This window comes from Paroedura picta, chromosome 3 (assembly GCF_049243985.1).
Source record: "Paroedura picta isolate Pp20150507F chromosome 3, Ppicta_v3.0, whole genome shotgun sequence".
In the NCBI taxonomy this organism is placed as follows: Eukaryota; Metazoa; Chordata; class Lepidosauria; order Squamata; family Gekkonidae; genus Paroedura; species Paroedura picta.
In genome coordinates this window covers 128,839,907-128,863,623 of record NC_135371.1, presented here as the reverse complement: position 1 = coordinate 128,863,623, position 23,717 = coordinate 128,839,907, and the positions used below count along the sequence as shown (strand labels likewise).

At 44.6% G+C, this 23,717-nt stretch overlaps 1 protein-coding gene across 4 annotated transcripts in view; it reads right to left on the bottom strand.

Moving 5' to 3' along the window:
* RHBDF2 (rhomboid 5 homolog 2) overlaps positions 1–23,717 on the bottom strand; it is an 80,862-nt gene that overhangs the window by 2,969 nt on the left and 54,176 nt on the right. For all 4 annotated transcript variants that reach the window (XM_077327693.1, XM_077327691.1, XM_077327690.1 and 1 more), the window contains exons 7-17: positions 23,197–23,327; positions 18,370–18,576; positions 17,196–17,307; positions 15,891–15,965; positions 14,819–14,980; positions 13,327–13,436; positions 12,896–12,959; positions 9,245–9,339; positions 7,287–7,362; positions 5,760–5,860; positions 4,774–4,927 (exon numbers count right to left, since the gene is read on the bottom strand). In XM_077327693.1, coding sequence (XP_077183808.1) covers positions 4,774–4,927; positions 5,760–5,860; positions 7,287–7,362; positions 9,245–9,339; positions 12,896–12,959; positions 13,327–13,436; positions 14,819–14,980; positions 15,891–15,965; positions 17,196–17,307; positions 18,370–18,576; positions 23,197–23,327 — 1,287 coding nt within the window. The remainder of the gene's footprint in view (positions 1–4,773; positions 4,928–5,759; positions 5,861–7,286; positions 7,363–9,244; positions 9,340–12,895; positions 12,960–13,326; positions 13,437–14,818; positions 14,981–15,890; positions 15,966–17,195; positions 17,308–18,369; positions 18,577–23,196; positions 23,328–23,717) is intronic.

Sequence of the window (23,717 nt, the reverse complement as noted above, 5' to 3'; positions counted from 1 at the left end):
CCTCCTTAGGCAGCCTATTCCACTGCTGAACTACTCTGACTGTGAAAATCTTTTTCCTGATATAGCTCCAGTGTGTATGGTCATGGCACTTTAGAGCAGGGGTAGTCAACCTGTGGTCCTCCAGATGTTCATGGACTACAATTTGCTGGCAGGGGCTCATGGGAATTGTACTCCATGAACATCTAGAGGACCACAGGTTGACTACACCTGCTTTAGAATAATGACTGTTGTATGTTCTCCAAGTTCTGTGACCCCCTTTAGGATAAAAATGTTGGCTACTGTGTTCAAAACTCTGGATGTCATCATAGATTGAGAGGTGTCTGATGAAGGGCAGGTAAATATTTCTACAACCTTCAATCTATGATGCTCAGTTATGTCAGTGAACACGAGGAATAGCCTACAGCTCAGAAGCAGATCAGTTTTCTTTGTTTTTTTTGGGGGGGGTCCTCAGGAAGAAGAGCTAGGAAAGACCCCGCAAACCCTGCTACCAATAACGGTTCAAACTACTGACCCAGATGGGCCAGAGGTCTGACCTGGAATAATGCAGCTTCTTTCCAGTGTAGTTGTGTCAGAAGCTGTAAGGAGTGATGTGCTCAGCTTTACTAAAGATGTGTCAGGATCTGTCCCCTGCTCTCTGCCATGATTTGAGTTACCTGAATCAGAGAGACTCCATCTTTGTGTGTGTGTAACTTTTGCTGCCTTTCCCATGTAACCAGTATGCTTATGGCTCTGTAGTATTCCTTTGATCCCCCCTGCCTTTGATCTCCCCTCCGTTTTCACACTGCATGTTCTCCCTGCTATCATACTTTGTGTCCCTGTAAACATCTTATCTGCAGTTTGAGGCGCTGAGCTGACCAAGGCCGCGCCAACAGAGACACTTTGGCAGGAAGCCCAGGATGGCACCTGGGTGGAGGATGACACCCCTCCCCTTGGGAACGGGTCTGGTTTAGGCAGGATAATTGTATTGATAACTGCTTGCTTCTCCGATATCGAACAGTCTTGACTTCAGATGTTTAAGTGCTAAAATCTACTTCTAATTAAAGCTTTCTTTCTATAGAAGCCTTGTTGTGAGTTTTGTCAGCCTTTGACAAGATGCTTCTCCAACTCCTCTTTCATTTCATTTCCTTTATTTAGTGCCCTGGGTCTTCAATGAAACAGCTATATTATTAGAGAGTGCACTGTTGCTGGATCCTGTGCTCACCATTAGGAAAAGAGTGTTTTTGCTACTTTGCCTAAGTGAGTTTGCATGTTTTATTCTGAGCCTAAGGCTTAATTGCAAGCATTTGGAAGTGATCACTGACCTGGTTTCTGTGCATCACACTGATGGGATTTCAAGTGTGCCCAAAATCCCCCTCTGGAAACTTCTAGAACTTAAAAACAGCTTTGGTGCATATGCTATTTCCTCTGCCTCAAAGGCCCTTTTTCATTGGGAAAAGCTCGATCCCCCTCATTTTTCTCTTTCCACATTTTAATCAAACAAGATATGGAAAGTTAGCTCCCCAACTACTGACTGAGAAATTTCCCAAAGAGATAATTGCTGTGGAGGCCAATGAAGAGCCAAGCAGGAAATGTGTGGCCTTCACTGCTGAAGGGAGAAGATCTCATGCCAAAAACATTTTTTGCACTGGAAATTTCCAAAGGAAATTGCATGGACGACCACTTGTAGAACAGCAGCAGGAGACAGTCCCTGCATATTAGGAAGTGTACGTTGCATTAGGAAGTGTACATCTTACATTTGGAAGTGTACATTGCAAAATTTGGGATTCTTGATAACCGCTTTAATATTCATCGTAAAGTACATCAATATAGCACAAGGTACAGTAGGGGATGGTGCAGGCTCTGAACCTGCCTCCAGCCATAACATGGCAATTAATCCTTACTGGACAGGATAGTCTGGAACTTCAAGTGACAGATGCAGAAGCCTCATGGTGCCTCGATAGCTCCACATGATGGCTTCTTCCCATTCAAGTAATGAACCACAGACCAAATTCAGTGCCAGCTTATAGACGGAACAACAAGAACACAGGACCACGAGCTTTAATTAAGGACTGTTCTCTGCTGTTTTACCATTGCTGCAAAAGAACAAGCCCAAGGTCAGATTTCAAAAACAGAAAAGAAAGAAGTGTGTGGCTGCCTACCTCAAGGGTAGTAAATGCACTTATTAAACAGCCCTATGAATGCTGCAGCAGAGCTCTGGGATTCTACAGCTTAGTGAAATAAACACTGCCCACTTGGGATAACAGCAGCCCTTTTTTGCTCTCCAGTGTGGGATTAAGGAAGTTGGGGTCCTGCACCCCCCCAGGCTTATATTGCATGGGCTCTTCTGCCTCCCGTAGGGATAATCTTGTTCAAGCATCAGCAGAAATAAGTCTTTTAATCACTATGCCCCATTCTGTCTCAGAAACAGGCTAAACATGGAACAGTGTAGGTATTTTGGGGAGTATTATTTCAGCTGGATATAGATTTTGGTATGTTTCAGCTATCCAAAATGACAGCTGGACAGCTAAAACTGAAAGTCGTTTAAAGGGGCTTTAGTCATTTTTAACACCCTAAGGAAGAAGGGAAAAAATCATCCAAAAAAGCAATCGTCTTATTGCATCCATCTCCCTGCAGAAGACAAAGCCTGAAGTGGCCTGCATGGGCAAGTATTCCATGAAGGAAAAGCAAGCCTTGATATCTGAAAGCAGCTTTTGCCATGCCGCCTCCTTGTTTTGCTGATGGTTCCTTCCCTTGTTTGGTCCAAGTATCAACAGTGACACAGGACAGCTGTGTAGGCCATATCCAGGTATTCCTGCTGGTTTCTGGGACTGGGAAGGCTATGCACAGCCAGTGAGTCAAAAGAAAGGGACTTGAAGCCATGAGGCTCCCGAGCATCCAGTGATTCAGCAGCAAAGCTGCAGGCTCCTCTCCCAGGGCTGTATTCTGAGAAACTGCTGATGCTGCTCCAGAGATTAGACTTGTGATCTCCCTTAGACCTCTCAGCTTAGCCACCTGCCTGTTGCATCAGTGAGAAAAGGGGTGTGTGGGAACTCTCACGTGCACGCAAACTGGGCAGCCCCCACGTGCTGGCATGGCACACGGAGGCTGGACGGCTGCTTTCCTGGCAAGTATTGTTTTGCCCTACTTTTACTAAGAAAGATGAATAAGTGAGGTCACGCCTCCATTAAGAGAGAAAAGGGATTTACTGGTGCCTTATTATCAGCATCCACTTTAGGGCTGTCATATCATACCTTTCTGACACTGGGGGGAGGTGGGAAGAGTGAGAATATACAATTATGTCAGCATTAAACTAATTACAAGACTATTATCACAAGTATTTCTTTTGTCCCCACTAGATAGTTTAAAGCTCTGAGTTCTTAGAGGCCAAATGGCTTTTGGCCTCAAAATTCTAGTTCCACAGAAGAAGAAATAATCAGTTGATCCTCTTTCCCTCTCCCCCAAAGGAGTAGGATGCTTCTCTCAGAGTTTCTTTAGATGAAAATAAGCCTGTGCCACACAGTAAACAGGAGGCCTCTTAAACTCCCTCTGGACATTTTATCCTCAGCATGCTGTGGTGGTCTAACGAGGTTCTAAAGAGACCTCGGCTCAAAGTCTCCACTCAACCATGAAGCTCACAAGGTAGTCTTGGGCCATCCACCTCCCAGTGTTGTTGAAAGGGGAGAATGAGGTACTTCTTGAGGAAAGGGTGAGATTGCAATATACTAATTATGTATAAAAAATAAGCAATCAAGAAGGAAGAAAAAACTTAAACCCAAAACATGAAGAGCCCTGAGGTTAAAGAAATCAATATGCAGGCCTAATAATTTAACTTTTTCACGTACAAAGTTAAAATTATATGAACAATGCATTATCTACTAAAAAAAACATGTAAAAATTTAAACATTAAAAAACAGTGTATAGGCTCAAATAATGGCCTCAAAACAGAATAAAAATATTCAATATTCTCAAATAAGGACCATATGACACCCTGATCATATGCATTTCAGCCAAATGGCCTTCTTCAGTGGTCAAGCATACAAATTACACATTACACAATGGCTTCAGACTTTGAGCTAATCAACAATAATTTCAAAAAGTTGGACACAGTTACATTTTCAGAATTACACATGAGAAACTATATCACAGGTATGTCTCGATTTCTTATGTGAACTCTTTCACCACTTCTCATTGCATCCTTCCTTTTGTGTTGGTACTACTAATTGATTTATAATTGATGTATTACAGATACGTGACTTAAATACACTTCTCAATCCTCTGTGATTAGCTGATAAAAAGTAATTGTAATTTTTCCTGCTTAGATGTTAGATCACACTTGAAGGTGTTTTGACTGACTCAGCAGACTGTCAATTGCTAGACCTTTCCTGCTGTTATAACTTACAGCATTATTCACTGATTTTTTAAATGTGTATCTATATATTTGAATGGTCATACTTCACTCTATATAGGACTTGGCCACTGTCACTGGTCTGTGCCTTGGCAAATGCTGCCTCTGGCTTTCTGTGTACCAAATATTTTAGAACCTGGAAATTTTGTGTTGAAATCAAAATGATACAATTTGCTAATGATATTTCCACATGCACTTTCCCTCAAAAGTGGATACATAAAGTGCTCTGGATGGCTGCTCAGTTTCCATACTCCTTTGCCTTTAAGGTTAGTGGCATTTGGGCTATAGAGCCCACTCAACTCTGAACACAATTGGAGCCTTTTCCAGTTTAGATTGTCAAACACAACAGAATGTCATTCACACCCGTCCACTTGCGCACATGCCCTTACCTCTGCCCTGTATGGAAGGAAGATGGCACTTGCCAGATTGCCTGTGATGCCACTAAGGATGAAAATAATAGTGATTCTATGCCACCCTGCTAGCTTCTCCAAATCCCTGAGAATTGTCATCTGAAAAATCACTGAAACAAGGCAGTGGATAATTCTGCAAAGCAAAGAAACACATGCTTCAGACAGCACCCCTCATCTACATTTGAATCAGGGCAACCAAATTCACCATGATAAAACTCATTGACACCAGGTGCCCTCTGAGATATGTTAATGGATTTGCAAAGGCATCGTGAAGTCTAGCAACTTTTACGCCATCCTTCCCCCAAGGTACTTGATTCTTTCCCCTCTTCCATTTAAACCCAAAAAGTCTATCAGGTAGGTCATGGTAAGAGAAGGACTGACACAAGGTCATGCAGTGAGGCTTTGTAGTCATGGAGGTTTGAGCCAAGATTTCTGCTAGTACAGTATGCTAACAAGTACACAACACTGGCTCTCAAGTGAAACATTAAGAAAACTCTCTATCAGTCAGGCACCCACTGGCAGGACTTAACCTCTAAGCCAATTTCCAGGGAAGATACTGAAAATTTCTCACAGGCTGAAGTCAAGATTATATTCGTTTGTTCATTCCATTTTTAACTCCACTATCATCAGCAGTTGAACTCCTTTCCAGCTGAATTAATCAGACAGGATCGATAAGCAGGCAGATGGGTTAACTAGATGGAAATTTAGGAACTGGGGGCATCAAAGAGAGCTGAACAAACAACCCTGGTGGGCTTACAGCAGCCACAGCACATGAGACTTCCCAAAGTAAAGCCTACTTGGATTTTCCTGGTAGACTTCCTATGTCAATCCTATGGCCAATCAGGATGCAGCTGACCAGCAACAAGCTCATGCAAGACCAGAAATGCCATCTGAAGGGCTCCTCTCATACACAAGAATGAGTCTGCACTTTCCTGACATTGTCCTCTTCCATTTTTTTCACCTACCCTGCATGTAGGAACAAAGATAACCAGAGTCTGTAGAACTGATCAGGAACCTCTGGGTTCAGGAATGGCAGCAGGCCACACACTTCATCCATGCAGTGAACCTGGGCAAGGAAAGAAAATATATTCAAGCATGTAGGATGCCAGAAAGCTTTGGGGGCGGATAGAACCCAAGTCTATCCTACTTCAGCGAAAGCAATGCTCATTAACACTATTGAATCACTACTGGCAGCTGATGATCAGCCTCTCCCAACTATAGGCTCAGGGCAACCCTCTCCGTGGGGTTGCTCATCAACTGCTCTTAAACAACTTCTGCAACAGAGGTTAGAACTGGAAGGCAGGTGACAAGGGTGTAAAGGCATCTGCTTGGATGCAAGAAGCAGCAGCTGTTTTTTGATTGATCCAACTTTGAACATATCCAGCTTTGATCAGGGCAGTGTGGTATAGTGGTTAGTGAAACCACCTGGGACTGTGGAGATTCAGGATCTAATCTCTAACCAGCCAAGAAGCTTGCTGGGTGACATTGGGCCAATCAGTCGTTCTCAGTTGAGCCAACTAGTAGTTGTGAGATTAAAATGGAGGAAAGGAGAACAATGTACAATGATGAGCTTTAGAGGAACTTCTGAGACGGAAGAACTACATGATGGGAAGAACTACATGATGGGGCCAAAAGGTTACAAGCTGGTCTTAGGTAGTGAACCCAATTTTAGAGGCTTTCCAGAGGTTTGGAGTTTTTCCTGTTCTCCTCACCTGTTTCCAACAGTAGAAGTGGGAAGCTATGTGAAAAAGAACCTTGGGGGTAGGGATAAAGTGCACTCCCTCCCTTTTTTGCCTATATAAGACCTGACATACTCACAGTACAGAATTTTTTAAAAGTTCAACTGAGGTAACTTACACTAGTGGATAAGAACACTGCAGACTTTTTTTGTTTGTTTGCTTTCTGACATGAGAGGCTTTGGGCCATGGTTCAGGTATGCCCCTTGGTTAACTCTACTTGGAAAAAGCACCCAAGATGGTTTAGGGGATATGAAATCACAATAATGATTAATCCAACCCTAATGTATATTTTCAAGATGAAGAGACAACTTGAAAGTAGCAGCCCTTCATGCCTCACGGATTCTCTAGTAGGAGGAACATTTTGACAAACTATTACTTCTGTCTTTAACAGGGGTAGACCCATGCCCTGTTTGTTGACCCTAGAGGACAGCTGGTTCATTGCTGAGTGTAACAAGATGCTGAGACATTTGGACCACTGGTCCGATCCAGTAGGTGCCTTTTTACGTTCTTATTATATATACACACCTATAAAATTCTAGTGTCTTGCCCATACCAAGAAGTGTACATAAAATTCAGTTACTTGAACTCTACCTGCTTTCTGGTAATTATCACTGTCATTTTTAGAAAGAGTAGCCAGGTGATGTGTTTAGTCCCATGCACTTCCCTGGTGTTAAATAGATAAGACTTGCCAACGTACAAACATGGGGAAACTATACATATTTTCCTGCTCACACTTCCTAATGTATCACTTGCCTGTGAACAAAGAGTTGCTTCTTCATGGAAGTAGCCATGCATGAATTCACAGTACTCTCGCGTCGTGATCTCGCAGCTGGATGTGAGGTGGGGAACATAGGGAGAGAAACATGACAGGTCGCATCAATCCCCACCAAACTATGCTTCACCTTCCCTCTACAGTAAATATTAGGTTTGTAAACCAGGTCAGCCTTTGAGGTTACATTAGTTAGTTCCTGCACGTCAGTACAGTACCATGAGGTCACTGGTAAACATGAGGTCTTCAGACCTCATTTCCACCCTTCCCCTCATGCTGAGTCCCTTGGATAATACACTACTATGGAACAGATCAGTGCTTTCTTTCCAAAAAGGAAATTAAGGGGAGGCCATTGAACTTAGCTCTTTGCAATCCTTCATAACATAGCAGTGACAAATCAACACAGAATCTGAACTACACACCTGCTAACTTTTGGAAATTCAAAAATAGATAATGGTTTCAGCCCAGATTTTGAGGCACTTTAGGGCACTTTCTCGTCACATTTGGTAATAATTCAGAGAAATAAGAACTGTAACCTTTATACTCCTTCAGACTGTGATCCCAGATGACGGCACTGAATATTTCCAAGCATTAAAGATAATCAGTAAACTGAAACATTAATCTCAGTCTAGGCATCTCCCATGTAGTTTACTGATAAGGAAGTCAACAACAAGCTATTAAGAAACTTTTCTAAAACTGAGCTTCTAGAAAAAGCCTATGTCATCTGAAGTCTTGGTATCTTGCTGCTCAGGTTTAGCAAAGTCTTAGATACTTTGGGTTGTTGTTGTTAGGTGCAAAGTAGTGTCCGACCCATCGCGACCCCATGGACAATGATACTCCAGGCCTTCCTGTCCTCTACCATTCCCCATTTAAATTCACACCGATTGCTTCAGTGACTCCATCCAGCCACCTCATTCTTTGTCGTCCCCTTCTTCTTTTGCCCTCAATCGCTCCCAGCATTAGGCTCTTCTCCAGGGAGTCCTTCCTTCTGATGAGGTGGCCAAAGTATTTGAGTTTCATCTTCAGGATCTGGCCTTCTAAGGAGCAGGCAGGGCTAATCTCCTCTAGGACTGACTGGTTTGTTTGCCAAGTCCAAGTCCAACAGAGTTCAAAAGCCTCAATTCTTTGACGCTCGGCCTTCCTTATGGTCCAACTTTCACAGCCATACATTGCAACTGGGAAGACCATAGCCTTGACTAGATGCACTTTTGTTGGCAGGATGATGTCTCTGCTTTTTAGGATGCTGTCTAGATTTGCCATAGCTTTCCTCCCCAGGAGCAAGCGTCTTTTAATTTCTTTGCTGCAATCCCCATCTTCAGTGATCTTGGAGCCCAGGAAAATAAAATCTCTCACTACCTCCATTTCATACTTTGGATAATATGTTACAAAGCCTGATGGAGTAACTGAGTTGTACTTCGTGTTTAATTGTACTACATGTTGCCGACCTTTACCCGACACTAACTTTGCTTAATAAGCAGGCTAGAACAAAGGCCAAACAAAAGAACAAAACCTAGGAGCGCCAAGATGGAATTTAATATCGTGCACTTCCTTAGCCAGAAAGGTAAAGTTATCCCCTGTGCAAGCACTGAGTCATGTCTGACCCTTGGGGTAACGCCCTCTAGCGTTTCTTGGCAGACTCAATATGGGGTGGTTTGCCAGTCCCTTCCCCAGTCATTACTGTTTTACCCCCCACCAGGCTGGGTACACATTTTAATAACCAAGGAAGGATGGAAGGCTGAGTCAACTTTGAGCTGGCTGCTGGGATCGAACTCCCAGCCTCATGGTCAGAGCTTCAGACAGCACGTCTGCTGCCTTACCACCCTGCACCACAAGAGGCTCTTTCCTTAGCCATAAGACTCCCAAAAGTTGGGCATGACTGAATGGCTAACATCATCATTGCATTCTGAGCTCTGACCTTGCTGGCAGTATCTTACATACTTACCTGCCTTTGGTCCCGATACAGCATGGTCTTCCTTTAATGTCACAGTCCATGTGCAAAAAGCCAGTATGATTAGTCTTGGCCTGATATGTACAGATCTGTGAAAGACACACATTGAACAACTAGATAAAAGGCTTTGAGCAAATGCTTTGGAAACCCATTCTAGCCATTCTTGTTCATTTTGTCACTTTATCTTTGCTAATTAGTGTTAATAACATACCATGCTACTGAGATTCTACTACCACGATCAGGCTATCCTGCATCCTTGACATATCTGTAGAGACAGAGATTCCCCAGCCCCTTACTACCTTTCAAGCTAGATCACTGTGCTCCTGTGTACACAGCTAGATCCTAAGTTATAAGGTATGAGAGTGAAGGGCACTACGGCTCAATTTGCTGTAAGGCCTGGAGAAAGAAGCAAGGGAAGTCTTTCCTATGTATGTGCATGCTTGTACATCTATACCAGGCTTTCTCAACCAGGGTTTCGTGAAACCCTGGGGTTTCTTGATGTCTCTGGAAGGGTTTCTTGAATGTGTGTGGGTGAATTAATTTTTTATATATTTTTAAAATTTGTTAAACATTTAGCGGGTGATATGAACATATACCCCTTCAGGGATCACTACCTGGTCATGGTGAAGGGGCTTGTGTAGCTCAATGAAGCTATGAGCTATGCCGTGCAGGGCCACCCAAGACGGACAGGTCATAGCAGAGAGCTCTGACAAAAGGTGATCCACTGGAGAAGGAAATGGCAAACCACTCCAGTATCTTTGCCATGAAAACCCAATGGACAAGTTCAAAAGGCAAAATGATATGACGCCAGAAGATGAGCCCCTCAGGTCGGAAGGTGTCCAATATGCTACTGGGGATGAGCAGACAGCTACTACGAGTAGCACCAGAATGAATCAAGCAACTGGGCCAAAGCTGAAAGGATGCTCAATTGTGGAGGGAACTGGTGGTGAAAAGACAGTCCGATTCTGTAAATACTTTTTTCCCCATAGGAACCTGGAACGTCAGATCCATGAATCAAGGCAAGCTGGATGTGGTCAAACAAGAGATGACAAGACTGAACATCGATATTTTAGGAATCAGTGAACTAAAATGGACAGGAATGGGTGAATAATTCAGATGACCATCAAGTATACTACTGTGGGCAAGAATCTCTCAGAAGAAATGGAGTAGCCTTCATAATCAATAAAAGAGTAGGAAAAGCAGTCTTGGGATACAATCCCCAAAATGACAGAATGATCTCAGTTCGAATCCAAAGCAAACCATTCAACATCACAGTAATACAGGTCTATGCCCAAACCACTACTGCTGAAGAGGATGAAGTTGACCAGTTCTACAACACCACCTAGAAGCAACGCCAAAAAATGATGTGCTTATCATCATGGGGGATTGGAATGCTAAAGTAGGAAGCCAAAAGATAACCGGGATAACAGGCAAGTTTGGCCTTGGAGTACAAAATGAAGCAGGGCACAGGCTGGTAGAATTTTGTCAAGAGAATACAATGGTCATAGCAAACACTCTTTTCCAACGACCCAAGAGACAACTCCACACATGGACATCACCAGACGGTCAACAAAGAAATCAGATTGACTATGTGCTCTGCAGCCAAAGATGGAAAGGTTCTATACAGTCAATAAAAACAAGACCAGGAGCTGATTGTGGTTCAGATCATGAGCTTCTTGTTGCAAAATTTAAATTTAAATTGAAGAAAGTAGGGAAAAGCACTAGGCCACTCAGGTATGAACTAAATCATATCCCCGACAAACATACAGTAGAGGTGACAAATAGATTTAAGGAATCAGAGTGCCTGAAGAACTGTGGACGGAGGTTCACAACATTGTACAAGAGGTAGCAACTAAAACTATCTCAAAGAAAAAGAAATGCAAGAAATCAAAATTGTCTGAGGAAGCTTTACAAATAGCTAAGGAGAGAAGGGAAGTGAAAGGCAAGGGAGAAAGAGAAAGATACACCCAATTGCAGAATTCCAGAGAAAAGCTAGAAGAGATAAGAATGCCTTCTTAAACGAACAGTGCAAACAAATAGAAGTAAACAATAGAATGGGGAGGACCAGAGGTCTTTTCAAGAAAATTGGAGATATAAAGAGAACGTTTCATGCAAAGATGGGTATGATAAGAGACCAAAATGGCAGGGATCTGACAGAAGCAGAAGAGATTAAGAAAAGGTGGCAAAATTATACAGAAGAACTATACAAGAGCGAGCTTAACATCCCTTAACTATACAAGAGCGAGCTAGGCTCCAGCAATATGTGGATCGAGAACTTCCAGAAGTGCAGGCAGGATTTCGAAGAGGCAGAGGAACTAGAGATCAAATTGCCAACATGCGCTGGATTATGGAGAAAGCTAGGGAGTTCCAGAAGAACATCTACTTCTGCTTTATTGACTATGCTAAAGCCTTTGATTGTGTGGAGCACAACAAATTGTAGCAAGTTCTTAAAGAGATGGGAATACCAGAGCATCTTATCTGTCTCTTGAGAAACCTATATGCATGTCAAGAAGCAACAGTGAGAACTGGGTATGGAATCACTGATTGGTTCAAAATTGAGAAAGGAGCTCAGCAAGGCTGTATACTGTCGTCTTGCCTATTTAACTTGTACACAGAGCACATCTTGAGAAAGGCAGGTTAGATGAGTCACAAATTGGGATTAAGATTGCAGAGAGAAATATCAACAACCTCAGATATGCAGATGATACCACTCTAATGGCAGAAAGTGAAGAGGAACTAAAGAGCCTGTTGATGCGGGTGAACGAGGAGAATGCAAAAGTTGGCTTGAAACTCAACATCAAGAAAACTAAGATCATGGCATGTGGCCCTCTCAATTCCTGGCAAATAGATGGGGAAGAAATGGAGGTAGTGACAGATTTTATTTTCCTGGGCTCCAAGATCACTGCAGATGGGGACTGCAGCAAAGAAATTAAAAGACGCTTGCTCCTGGGGAAGAAGGCTATGGCTATGCGAGTTTAAATGGACTCCAGGGAAAGGTAGAGGACAGGAAGTCCTGGAGTATCATTGTCCACGACTTCGCAACTAACAACAATAACAATGAATGTATATGGTCATGTTGACCCACACACCCCTCTGTAAATGGCCAATGATGGGCCTGGAAGGGGTGGGGCCCCAGGTGGGCATGTACACAGCTATGTTTCCCAGATAAATTCTGCATGATTACACCACTACTGGGGTTCCTCAAAGCCTGAAGAATGTATCCGGGGTTTCTCAATAGTAAAAATGTTGGAGAAAGGCTTATCTTGACATCCTACATCTCCCTGATCTCATTACATGGCCTCCTCCTCTTCCTTGTTCACCAATGTTTGGTGATTTCTGGAATTAAGCACTCAAAGCCACCAAGGTTTTACTCCATTCCACCCACCCAGTAACATACCAACACCTTCCCTCCTCTAGTGTAACTGGAGGTTATGCCAAAGAGAGGCACACACACATGACTTTGCGTAGGAACAGTACATGAAGAGGTTTTCACTGTGTGAGATAGCTAGGCTGTGACAATACGCCGGACACATTCTCTCTTCCCTTCGACACTTCCCAAAATCACCCATCTGTACACTTGCATGGTAGGAAGCAGTTAGCAAAATAAAGTAAAAGCTAAAAATAAAGGGAGAAAGGACTCTTTACCGGCCACTTGGTGATATCATCGGGCCATACGTGAGGTCTATTTGAAGCTGGTTCCTCACAAGTCCTGTTGGGATACAGCCAATCAGAAATGAATGTTTAGAACAAGTCACAGTGCCCACCTAGGTCTTTTAAAAGAAACCCACACTTTCTAATTTTTATCTATACAATTTTTACTTTTTGCTCAACATGATCTATATATGTCCTCCCCATTTTTATCCTAGCATCCCTGCAAGGTAGATTAGGCTGAGTATATAACTGGAATTGTGGTCCCTCAGTGAACTTTGTGACAGAATGGCAATTTGAACTCAAGTGTTTCTGCTTCAACACTTGGACTACTAATTCTAGTTCAACACTTGGATCATAGAGGGTTTTTGGACAGATCTTCCCTATGTGGAAAAGAAGTATACACATGCACAGAAGTACACAACTACCTGGGATCCTGATGGCACACTGCTCCCGATGACCTTTTCAGACTGAAATTGCTGGGGTCAACCTCTGGTGGGCTATGATCTGGCCACTTTACAAAAGTGGCTAATGTTTCCTGTTGGGATGAGAAGAATGACTGATTTTTATAAATTAAGGGAAAAGTTTAGAGGCACAACTCCACTGGAGGCCCATTCATACAGAATTCTTATTTGGGGTATGTAGATACCGATGTCAGCACCCTAAATGTGTTACCTATAAAGGTAAACCAAATAGATAAATTGGTTTATAGACACAAAAACAGACTTTCTATTAATGTAATCCGTTCTATAAGCTTTTATGTGTTACATATTATCCTGATCCCCACCCCCCCGTCAACTTAAGTTTGGGTTTTAATTATACTTTCTTTTAATTGTGATCTGATATTAGAGCCCGCTGTAGAGCAGTAGAGCCCGCTGTAAAAAAAATACAGCGGGCCCTAGGGGAGGGTTTGCTCCCCCTCCTGCCCATGTAGCAAAATGTTCCCCAGGCCCCGGAGCTTGGGCAGCGTTTTAAAGGCGGCGTGGATCCTTTAAGCCGCTGCCCAAGCCCCGGGGAAGGCGCGGAGCGCCTTCCCTGGGGCTTGGGCAGCGTTTTAGAGGTGGCGGGGATGCTTTAAAACAGTCCCCAAGCCCCGGGGAAAGTCTGGGGAGCCGTTTTCGGGGCAGGGGCCAAGGAGCCTACCTTCGCTCTTGGCGGCCAGCAAAGTAATGGCTGCCGGAGCGAAGGGAAGCTCTGGTGGGGGGGTAGGGCGGGTTGGGAGGCGCTTCGCGCCCCCCAATTGGTTTGTGGCCGGGCAAGCAGCCAATCAGTAGCCGCGCTGCATGCGGCTGCTGATTGGCAGCTTGGGGGTGGACTGACCAGTGGAGGGGCCAATCGGGGCCTCCCGATTGGGCCCTCCGCTGGTCAGTCCAGGGGAAGGGGCCTATCGGCACCCTTCCTCATCCCGGACAGGGCCCGCCTTCGTGGCCCTTACTCTTTTATTTAGTCCGCGGTGCTGCGGCGCCGTGTTAAAGATGGTATGAACTGGTCAAGCAAAACAGCAATTTAACCAATACAATTAAGCTAAGCTAAAATTAAGCTAAGATACTCTCATCAGTGTCATTATGAAAGCAGTCCTGTGGATGCCATGGAAGCATGGCCCCACGGTTTCAGTATAACTCAGCAGAGAGAGAGAGACAGAGAGAGAGAGAGACAGAGAAAAAAGCCTCACATTTGAATCACAGTTCTGTCTTCCCAATATTTTTGAGACTGTCCTGCAATATTACACAACCTCAAAGGAACAAATATCTTGCCATGTTATTATAACAAAGGTTTAAGACAGATAAATCAAGACGAAAGCTGTATCTAAAATTATACAGAAATAGGGACTGAAATAAAAAGCTCCTTTCACCCCCAAATGAGCCGTTTCACCCAGACAGATCCGGAGTTTCAGAGCACCCCTCTTGCTGGCATGCTCACCGAGCAGTCATCTCGCAGAGTCTGAACACAACCAGAGTTATCATTCTGGACGCAGCAGCCCGACTTGCGCTCTCGGTCTCTCTCCTTCTGGATCAACTTCTTGATCTGTAGGTCTTTCCTTATGCAGGGGGAGAATTTAGCTCCTAGGTGGATCAAGTCAATCTGAAATGCAAAGTAGGGAGGGAGGGAAGAAAGTAGAAAGGGGAGATTTGCTAATTTCTCTTCCTTTTACTTACAGTGAATGATAACTGCTACCTGGGAAAACCATTAGGGATGCCAGCTGTCAGGTGGGACCTAGAGATCCCCTAGAATTACAGTTCATCTACAGATTATGGAGATTAGTTCCCCTGATGAAAATTGATGCCTTGGAGGATAGACTTTATGCCAGTGGTCCCCAACCTTTTTATCATCGGGGACCGGTCAACGCTTGGCAATTTTACTGAGGCCCAGGAAGTAGTCTTTTGCTGAGGGATGTCACTGCCGCCACCTTAACCCCTGCTCCACTTGCTTTCCCGCCGGCACCTCTGACTTCCCACTGTGGGGTGTTGCCAGCAGAATCTGCGCAGTGCCACACTGAGGGGGAGCCCCAGCCATGGCGGCCGCTGGAGAGCACCAAAGGTGAGCCCATGGCAGAATGGCAGGGCAGCTCCCAAGGCAGCAGCTGGGGAGGAGGAGCCGTGGCCTGGTACCGGTCCCCGGACCAGGAGTTGGGGACCACTGCTTTATGCCATTGTATCCAACTGAGGTTCCTGCCTCCACTCCCAAATCTCCATGAGTTTCCCAACCTGGATTTGGCAACTGTACCCCCCATAACCCACTGGTGGCCAAGTGGAACACAGAAAGACAACTATCTTGAATATCTGATTTTATTGGCTGATGCAGATTCTTGAGCATTGCAAATGCAAACTAAAAAGTGACAGAGTGTGGGTGCACATGCACAAGGATATTCACAATTTAAACCAAGAAACCAACATCCAGAAGTACTTTGAATAATGCACACTCTCATCCTTAAAATGGAAGGAATTCCATCCTCTTTGGAAAGCGCAAACAAAAATGGAAGCACAGCCTTTACCGAACTTGGGCCAACCCAGAAGTTCTCTTGTTGGGTGTATTTCACACTCTCATAAACACCTTTGTTCCTCAGTACCTGCATCACAACAAGAGAAATTCCTATGTTATATCTCAGTAGCAAACAACTTAAGAAAGGAGGCATACTGGAACTTATAAGGAATTGGGAATTATTTATCAGCTGCAAAAATAAATCAGGGACTGAATTTGGGCCTATCATCTGATACGAACAAAACTACTGGCAAGCTCATTCATTCATTCATTCATTCATTCATTCATTCATTCATTCATTCATGCATGCATGCATTCATGCATGCATTCATTCATTCATTCATTCATTCATTTATTTGAAACACACCAATGAAATATGTCTTCACTAATTCAACATCCCAACTGACTCCTGCTACCTTTGCTGAATTGAGTTTTTCAACTGGCTTACTGCATCTGATGGATTCTATCGAATAACCAGTCAGGCCCCCGCTGCTGCTGCCCCTTGAGCAAGAGCATCTCCCTCAGCAAGAACAGCAGCCACCCTTCGAGCAAGAGCAGCCCCCACCTCCAGTTTCAGTGCAGCTGCCTTCTCCATCGGCAGTGCCCTCACCCCACCCCGGACAGCTTGCTGGAGCATCGTAGGAGGCAATGGCAAACAGACTTCACAGTGCGCCGCAGGAGTGCCCAGCTCATGGCACGGTGTCAAAACAGATTTGGCCCAGGTGAGGATACTTCGACAGATGACATCTGAAGTGTCAGGTGGGACTGTTCGGCTCATTAAGGAAGGTTGCCCTTAAGCAAAGCTGCAATGGCACCCTTGTGGGTGCAACTCTTGCGCAAGCCCTCCCGTCATCTTGACTCCCGTTCCTGACCCACCCTTGCTTTAGCAAAGCTCTGCCTGACTGATCTCTGGTTTCCTGACTTCTGCTTACGGTTTCTTGGACTACAACTCTGGTATTTGGACTTTGTTTGAGCTTCAGACTCTGCTTCCCTGGTTCAGGACATCAGCACCCCCCCCCCTTGGCTCTCCCTTGGAATTTGGTTGCCACAGTTAGTGCCAAGACCTGGACTGGACTTTGCTACTCGGTTTGCAATTTGGGCTTGGCTTACTGGCCAAGAGTGTAGTTACCCAGACTGCCCTGCTAGGGCAGCACACAACCTTTTCTGAATTTGTGTAACTTGCTTATTTTGTTCTGTTTGCAGAAAACCCACATAGGTTGGATTTTCTGGTTGCAGATTTTGGTTCAACACCCAATTAACTGCTATCTGTCTATCAGTATATAGCAAGCAGAAATTAAGTAAGTAGTATTAAACTCACAAGTGCTGTTGTCACATGCTGGGCAAAGCCAACTGGAGCAATCCCATAAGTGCAAATGATCAATAAGGTGATGATGATATGGACAAAGGTGATCCAGTAGGTGAAGTAGGGCCTATTATGGAGAAAGGAAGAAGTCTGTATGCTGATAAAAGTAGCCCTGCTGTATCAGACTAATAACCAACCAGTCCATTATTGCGCACAGAGGCCAAAGATTTTTCCCAGTTTTCCCTCCTAGCACTGGTATTTAGACATTTACTGCTCTTGATCATGGAGGTTTCCATTTAAATCTCCTGGCTAGTAACCACTGATGGACATATCCTCTACAAATGTATTGATTCCCCTTTTAAAGTTACCTATCCTTGTGGCCATCACATCCTCACGCAGTTAATTCCACATGTTAATAACTTATTGGGTAAAGTACTTCCTTTTGTTTATCCTCAACTTCACTGGGTAGTACTCAAGACCTAGTATTTCGGGAAATTAAGAAAAAGCACTCCACTCTCATTTCCGCATGCATGCTTTTATAAACCTCTACCATGCCCCCCTTCATTCATCTTCTTAAATGCAGCCTTTACTCCTAGGGCGGATACTCCAATGCCCTTATCATCTTGGTTGCCCTCTTTTATTCCTTTTTTCCAGCTCTGCAAAGAGGCTGTATCATAGATCTATGCGGGGGGTATTATCACATATCACAAGGAAGACATAAGCCAAGCATCACTTCCACAGTGTTATATTCTTGGAAGAGGGCATCTGAGGCTTTTTAATCCCTTGTCTCCTGGTTCTGAACACATTTATGATGGAAAACACATCCTAGCAAGATGGTCAGGTGGTCAAGCAGGTTAAAATGGACTCTTTCCCCCAGTTCCCTGCACTAGAAGAGGAGTTGGTTTTCGTACCCCACTTTTCACTACCCAAAGAAATCTCATACAATTGCCTTCCGTTCCTCTCCTCACAACAGACACTGAGGTAGATGAGGCTGAGAAAACTGCTCTGTGAGAACAACTCTGTGGCCAGTCCAAGGTCACCCAGCTGGCTGCATGTGGAGGAGCAGGGAATCAAGCTTGACTTGCCAGATTAGAGGCCACCATTCTTAACCACAACAGCAAGCTGGCTCTCTAGTGTCACAGGAAAGCCTAGATCAGCTCAAGTCATGATCGGCATGTGGGATTCCTACCTATGGCTGTCTGCAATCTCCAGCTGAGACCGGACCACACTGCTAATGCTCCGGCGATATGTCCTGTTCAGCCACTTGCCCACCACTCCCAGGCCGTAGTAGCGCTTCTTGCGATCAAAGGCAAAATGTTTCACTTTGGAAGCAATCCTTGTGCCCCTCTTTGGGGCAGCTGTTGGAGATGGCACAACTCTGGCGGCAACTGCACGTCTACAAAAATAGAATCATAATAGTTTATTCTTATAGCCTGCCCTTCCCGAGTTGGTTCAGGGCGAGTAGCATCAAAAATGAAAAACATTCACTTGCAATATATTATAATAAGCATTATTAAATAAAATTGGTTTAGGTTTTAAAATTAAATTAAAAACCATTTCTACATTATAAGTAAAATCTCATGTAGGGGCTTGATTAGTTTTTGGTTAGATTTTTCTTAAATAGATAGTTTTCAATTAAGTTTTCAGATAGGGAAGCTAGTATTTTGTTCAGGTTAATTCTCCTGGCCTCAGCCATAGGTCTGATGGAACAGCTCTGCCTTACAGGACTTCTGGAATGGTTTGAAGCCCCAGAGAGCCCTGTTTGTTAATTTGGCTTTTTAAAAACATCTAGGTCAGTGGTCCCCAACCTTTTTATCACCGGGGACCACTCAACGCCGGGGACCACTCAATGCCTTTTACTGAGGCCCGGTGGGGGGAGGGGGTAGTTTATTCCTCTACTCTCAACCACTGCCCTAGCACTCTCTGATCGCTATTGGTAATGTTTAAACATCCCTTCAAAATAGGATACAGACACACCACAACAATGAAGTGTGTTGTAAAGGGCTGGGGGGGGGGGATGAATTAAAGGGCCAGGGGGGGAGAAGGCATCCTTTGGGGCCCACTTCCAATTACTCGAAGGACCACATGTGGTCCGCAGCCCACAGGTTGGGGATCACTAATCTAGGTAACAAAAGATGCAACTATCCCATCAATTTATTTTGATTCACTTACTCCCTATTTGCTTGAGTGCATTCCTAGACCCTTCCCAGTCAGGCTTCTGAATTGGCCATGGGGTAGAAACTGTGCTAGCTGCCCTGATGGATGACCTCCACTGTCAGCAGGACCAAGGCGGATCAACGTTGCTTGTGATATTAGCCCACACAGCAGCGCTTGATGCAGTAACCAAGCCTCGCTGATGCCAAGATACAGGGGACAGTCCTCCAATGGCCGATTTCCTTTCTCTGGGGTTGCAGACACCAAGGGTAGCAATAGGAGAGAGAGCCACCAGCTCACATGTGAAATCCCACAGAGAATGGTCCTCTCTCCAATCTTATTTAATATCTTTATGCACACTCTTGATCAGCTGGTGCAGAGGCTTGGGCTGGGATGTCATCAATCTGCTGATGACACCCAGTTCTTCCTCCTCTGATTCTTCCCTGAAAGCCTTAGCCAGATGTCTGGAAACAGCAACAAGGTGGTTCAAGCAGAAGCTCAACTAGGGTTGAAGTGCCCAACCCTAAGCTCAACCCTTCAGATCTCTATCACCGTAGCCTGGGTGGAGAAGGCTGCAACTCTAGTGGGATCCTCCCTGGGGGGATCTTTCCTTGGGTCTCGTAGGCTTTGATTATACTGTTTGACCCAGTAAGCAACAGTCAAGGCTGACACCTTCCTGTTGAGGTTCTGTGGGAGATAAATAGGGCGTCAGCTGTTCGCTTCAATTAGATGTATAGAGCCTAACAGATGTCCAGTTTGTGTTGTTCCTTATCCACTTTGGCTCAGGGCAAAACAATTGTAGTTCCACTGGTTGCTCAAGATGGAAGTGAGAGTAGGCTTTAGGAACAAAGCCGGGGTCCGTCCTAAGTGTGACAGAATCCTTTTGGAATGTGTACAATTCCTTCCTGGATGACAGCGTGGCCAGCTCCAACATGTGCCTGGCTGAAGTTATAGCCACTATGAAAGCCAATTTCCATTAAAGGAACTTGCATTCTGTCCGCCACAGTGGTTTGAAGGGTGGCTTAGTGATGGCACGTAGGACAATAGGCAGACTCCATGTGGGGAATCTGTGCTGTATTGAGGGGTCCAGCTGTTGCACTCCTTTGAGGAACTGCTGAACATAAATATTCGCTGACAAGGCAGATGACTTCTCCAGGTCCAAAACTGCAATGCAAAACTGCACTGATGGCTGCGACATGTCATTTCAATGTATTTGCCTGCACCCCTTGTTTCCTGTCTTCATAAAGAAAGTTAACGATGTCTCAAAAGTATGGTTGCATAGGTTCCATGCCTTGATGAACCATCCATTTATTGAAGATCTTCCAAATGTGGCCGTATATCTGTTTGGTTGAGGGCCAGCCTTGTATCATAATATCCACAAAGTCAGGTGTGAACACTAAACCTCGTAACGTGCACTGCTCAACCTCCACACTCTCAGTTGTAGCCAGTCTAGGTCTGGATGATGAACCAGCCCTTGAAGTAGAAGGTCCTATCTGGCTGGTAGTATTCCATTTTGGACATCTGGTTCCATTTTGGACATCGGGACCAGATCGGAGAACCATGGATGCTTGGGCCAATGTGGCGTGATGAATATCACTTCAGTCTCCTCCCTCCTGATTCTGTTTAGCAGTCTGCTGATGAGAGGAAGTGGGGGGAAAGCATGCAGAAGGCTGAGAGGCCACAGTCAGCTGAGGGCATCTTTGCCCTCCGTCGCCTTGTTGAAGAAGTGGACCAGGAACCCATGGCATTTGTGCATTTTTGGGTGTCACTAGTATGTCCATCCCAGGAACTCTGAACCAGGTAGTGATCTGTGGAAAGACCTCCCCAGTTTAGTCTCTACTTGCCAGAGTCCAGGTCCTGTCAACTGAGCCAGTTTGTTTGCTGGTTGGCTTGGCCCTGGAGGTGTTCCACCTTCAGGCTTGCCAGGGTGTCCTTGGCCCATTTTAGAAAACAGCATGCTTTGAGGTACAGAGTTCTGTATTGTGTGCCACCTTGTCTGTTTATGTGTACCTTGGAGTCCAAGTTGTCTGTGCATACCAGGACATGGTTTCCCCAATAGTACCAGTTGGAATGAGTGCAGGGCCAGCCGTACTGCCCATAGCTCTAGCCAGTTCATGCTGTGATGCTTCTCTAACGTGGACTAGTGAAATTCCAACAATGCGCTCCCTAGCCCCTCTGGCTGGGATCCGTGGTCATGACTATCTATGTGGGCAGTACCTTTATGGAGATGTTTTTTGACCATCCACCACTGAAGTGTTGGGTGAAGATGTGATGGCACTGTCAATCTCCTATTCTTATGTTTGGCAATATCCTTCTGGAAGCATAACAGATCCCATTAGAGATCTCGAATGGAATCAGGCCCAGGGTACCATGTCTATGTTCAATATCATCAGGGCCATTGACCGCTGCCAGGTCTGTCAGATCTGCAGTCCTGCTTGTGATGATTTCTGCTGTCAAGAATATCAGTTTCTTCTGCTTCTCCTCCAGGAGGAAAACCTTTGCTGATTGCGTGTATATTCTGGAGGCATGCCTGGATCATGTCTGTGATGCTCCTTGTTGTGACCTCATTTCGAGCTCTCAATAACAGTTCATAATGAACGGATATACATGAACCCTGTGCTAACAAAGTTGAGCACCAAGGCCACCATGGCTTTGGCAAACACTATAGAGGCTGATGACAGACTGAATGGTAAAACCGTGTATTAGAAGTGTTGACCCTGATTAAAGAAACAAAGGTACCATCTGGAATCTTTGTGGAGGGGTATGTACAGGTATGCTTCCTGTAGGTTGAGTGATGTCATCATATCCAAGGTCTGCAGAACCACCTCTTCACCCATATGTTGAGGCTTTTTAGGTTTAGCACCGCATGCCAGTCACCAGACTTTTGGGGCACAATGAAGAATATGGAGTAAACTCCGGTGAATTCCTGGCCCAGGGAGACTAACTTGATGGTTCTAATGTTGATCAGGTGCTGAATAGCCTGAGCCAGCAGCAGTTGTTGATGATATTGCCTGTTCTCCTCTTCTTTGATGGTTGCATGCTGCCCTCGTGGCGTGAGCCAGTGTCTTTCATCACGGCTTAGCTCTTCCCAGACTTGGAGTCCATCTTCTCCTTATGGCCAGTTTTGCATGGTGAAGGTAGAGGATGCTGTGCCAGCATCCCTGCCACCTTCACCATCTCTGTGTTGGAGGAGTTGAGACTCGGAGTTCTAGGTTGCTCCTTAGGGACTACAGCTACTGGCTTGGCTCCCTGTAGTCGCTTCTTGTCAGCAATTGGCTGGTCAGCCAATGCCCCCTCTTTCTTGGGAGTAATGTGGATTTCCCCCTGACTTTCCATGAATCCTCAGTGGTAAAGATACCTACTATTTGAATTATTAGTTGATTGGGAACAGGGCTTAAGATCACCTACCCAAGTAGTAGGGCAATTCGAAACTGGAAGGCAGGCTGTAAATAATTCGCATATGAAGTGGCCAACCTACCTGAGTGAGGAGAGGCATATCATAGCTACCTGGATGACTTTGGCCCCACAGAAGGAGAATTTAGTTTTATTTTTTAATATCTGTTGATTGGCTGATATCCTATAGCATTGTAGGGTTGTATTATAGTCACTTTTATCAAAATATTTTGATAGTGTAATCTGCCTTGAGGAGAGCTGCCCATTTTATTCAAAGGCAGAATAAACAGTTTCAAAGAAAAACCTGCTATATTGTGAAACAAAGAAAGGTTCACATTGTATGTCTTGCTTTGTTTCTCCATAATCTTTGTTGTTAGCGGTTCAGACAAAGCCAAGGTCAAAATGGACTTCTAGAAGCATATTCATGTCAAGACGTTAGGACTATTCTTAACTGGAACCCAAGACTCACTGAAATGGCTGCTCAGCCTCAGGTGATTTGCCTTCTCCTGGCTGAGGAAGTCCTCGTAAATATGTTGCAGAGAGGGGTGGAGATTCAAATACATCATCTGGCATGGAACACATTTCCTCATGTGTGTCAACCTATGAGAGAGAGAAAACATATAGACACCATTTTGTATGCTTGACCATGTCAACAAATGTTGTGGTTCCAGATGACCAATATCATGCCCAAAAGACATAGTCACTTCTGTGAAAATCATGTATTATGGTAGCACTTGCTGGATAAAGTGAGAATTTCATGGTCTGAGAATAAGGCCTTCCTGCACTACGTAGAGTTGAATATTATTCAGCTCAGATGGCGACCGACTACATATTTAACAGGTTGATAGCCATAATAAAATAAAAGATTACCTTTTTTAAAAGGCAGCTTGCTAGTCTTTCTGATCCAATGAGCATTTTACCTGGGAAATTTGAGAAGCAGTAAAAGGAAGCCCTGCTGTGCTATACTACGGGGGGGGGGGGGGGAGCCAT